Source organism: Frankliniella occidentalis, unplaced genomic scaffold (genome assembly GCF_000697945.3).
Source record: "Frankliniella occidentalis isolate FOCC.00 unplaced genomic scaffold, Focc_3.1 Scaffold412, whole genome shotgun sequence".
NCBI lineage: Eukaryota > Metazoa > Arthropoda > Insecta > Thysanoptera > Thripidae > Frankliniella > Frankliniella occidentalis.
Genome location: NW_026267533.1, coordinates 182,725 through 184,972, shown reverse-complemented (window position 1 = coordinate 184,972; position 2,248 = coordinate 182,725). Strand labels below are relative to the sequence as shown.

Here is a 2,248-nt window from a genome sequence, read left to right as displayed (position 1 = left end):
AACCTCATGATTCATACTGAGCGCGGTGATCGGCAGGGTGGCTTCTCCGCCCGCGCCCCGCCCGGTTAGGCAACCCAACGCACTCGCCAATATTCACAGCTCTGCTCGGCTGCAGCGCGTAGCGATAGCGACCCCCCTCTCCTATCTCCTCATATATTTTTTGTTTCGGCGTTCATCAGGGAAAGAGTAAGAGGAGGGGAGCGAGGCGAGCGACGTGAGCGAGATGTACCCCTTCTCTCTCTTTCTCTCTTTCTGCCCCCCCCCCCCTCTTTTCCCACTCTCACTGCTGCACGGCGCCAGGCGCCAGCCGCGGCCACTCACAAGTGCTGCAGACTGTCCAGCGACTCGAACAGCGACTCCGGCAGGAAGTCCAGCTCGTTGTCGTACAGGTCCCTGTGGACAAAGCGCGCCCGCAGCATATGATGGCTCAAATTGCTTGCTTCCTCTGTGCATTTAGTTTTGGTTGTGTAGGAGGAAAATGAGAGAGAATGTTGACGCCCAGATGAAAAGATGGCTTGGCATGTCGTCAGGAATTTCCGGTCCCTTCAGGAAGGGAGAATTGGGGTGATCCGCCCAGTCGCCCTTGTCTTTTGGTTATTCTGGACCGGATTCTTGCGTACGGGTGGGTTGCATATTTGCACGCACTGTAAATTGCTTACGAACAACTAAATCCCTCGTAGCTTACGAAGGATTTTGAAGCGTTAATACGAACCTTTCTAACCTCGTTTCCAGCCTTATAAACAATCGCTTTGAAAGCAAAACAAAAAATTCTTTGTAATACAAAGAACGAAAATTGTTCGCAACGTTGCAAAGCATTTGGATCGTAAGTTCGTACAGTGCAGACATCATTACGTTAGTCAAGCCCAGCTCAACTGCACGCCAGAATCTGGTACATCAAAACTAAAAGGATGGGGATGGGGCAGATCACCCACCGTGTATTCTGTATTTTACACCGTCTTCAGACTCCCGATCCTCTCTTATTGCTACCTCCAGACTCACAGATCAGTCAAGTGGACGAGACCCCGGAAAGCGTCCTTGTGCAGGGTGGACAGCCGGTTCACGCTGAGGTCACTGAACAAAAAAACACCACGTACTGTTAACATACAGGGTCAGGGAGATAGGTTTCCCATACTACGTGACAAAAGTGGGCAACGGACCCAAAAGGATCAGGACCATCATTATTGGAATTCACGGGATCCCATAACGCGGGACACAAGCGACAAATTCCCTCATGGACTCCAATGATGGTCCTACCTAATTCTTCTTTATGCTCCATAGAAAGGTCAAGTAGCATGGGAACAACCCGAGCCCAACTGTGGTAATCAGGTGTACAGAGACTTTGGTAATCACTGGTAATCCCTGGTAAGGGCTCATCCAGAAAGTACGTTCTTCATTCACCGTTACGAACCTGCCAAATTCATCTCATGCAAGCTCTCTTAGCGCCTGATAGGTAGGCAACATCGTGGCCGCCATGCATGCGTGTACTGCGGGGTGGCCTGCCCCGAGTCTCGCAGGCGCTGAGCTCCCGTAATTTGCCGAATGAAATGAACCCGAGAAAAAAACGTACGTACTTTCTGGACGATCCCTAATCCACACAATCGTGAGGGTCCTTTCTAAGGACATTTTTTTTTGTTTGAGGCTTGCATTTAATTTGTGCCTAAATGCAAACGCGCATGTTTAATATGGCAAATTTGCATCTCTGTCATGGAAAAAAAAAATATCATTCACAGCATATAAATTTGTATTGTAACTTGCAAGATAAAAAATTAAAAACTACATAAATTATGTGCACAAAATGCATCTTTATCGAGACGAAAAAATGCCGTTTAGATTTAGAATGAAGGCAAAGCATACCCAGTAGTATTCATTGGTAATCTTTGGTAATCATTGGTACATTATCTTTACAATTTGGTAATCCTGTGTACACATTTTTATGAAGTTGGGCAACCCCTCGAAACAGCCCCTCGTATACAGGAGCAGAGCGCGCAGCTGCAGGTGGTGACGTACATACTGCGCACGTCCTCGGGCAGCCGCTGCAGCTGCGGCAGCTGTCTCAGGCCGTGCCTCCAGCAGCTGAGGGAGCGCATCTCGGGCCGGCAGCGACACGGGCCGTCGCAGCACTGCAGCCAACGGTCCTCGGCGCCCGACACCATCCAGACTGGACAGAGTGTTAGAGTGGTGAACAGCTTCGGGAGTACGCTTCGAGCAGCACAAACAAAACTCCGCAGCATCCACCCCGCCCGGCCCG

The 2,248-nt window shown here is 49.9% G+C and overlaps 1 protein-coding gene across 1 annotated transcript in view; it reads right to left on the bottom strand.

Moving 5' to 3' along the window:
- Positions 1 to 277: 277 nt before the first annotated feature.
- LOC113216239 (leucine-rich repeat and immunoglobulin-like domain-containing nogo receptor-interacting protein 2) overlaps positions 278 to 2,248 on the bottom strand; it is a 2,855-nt gene continuing 884 nt past the window's right edge. The window contains exons 2-4 of the mRNA XM_052274580.1: positions 2,008 to 2,158; positions 1,000 to 1,071; positions 278 to 393 (exon numbers count right to left, since the gene is read on the bottom strand). Of these exons, the coding sequence (XP_052130540.1) occupies positions 318 to 393; positions 1,000 to 1,071; positions 2,008 to 2,158 (299 nt within the window). The 3' untranslated portion in view covers positions 278 to 317. The remainder of the gene's footprint in view (positions 394 to 999; positions 1,072 to 2,007; positions 2,159 to 2,248) is intronic.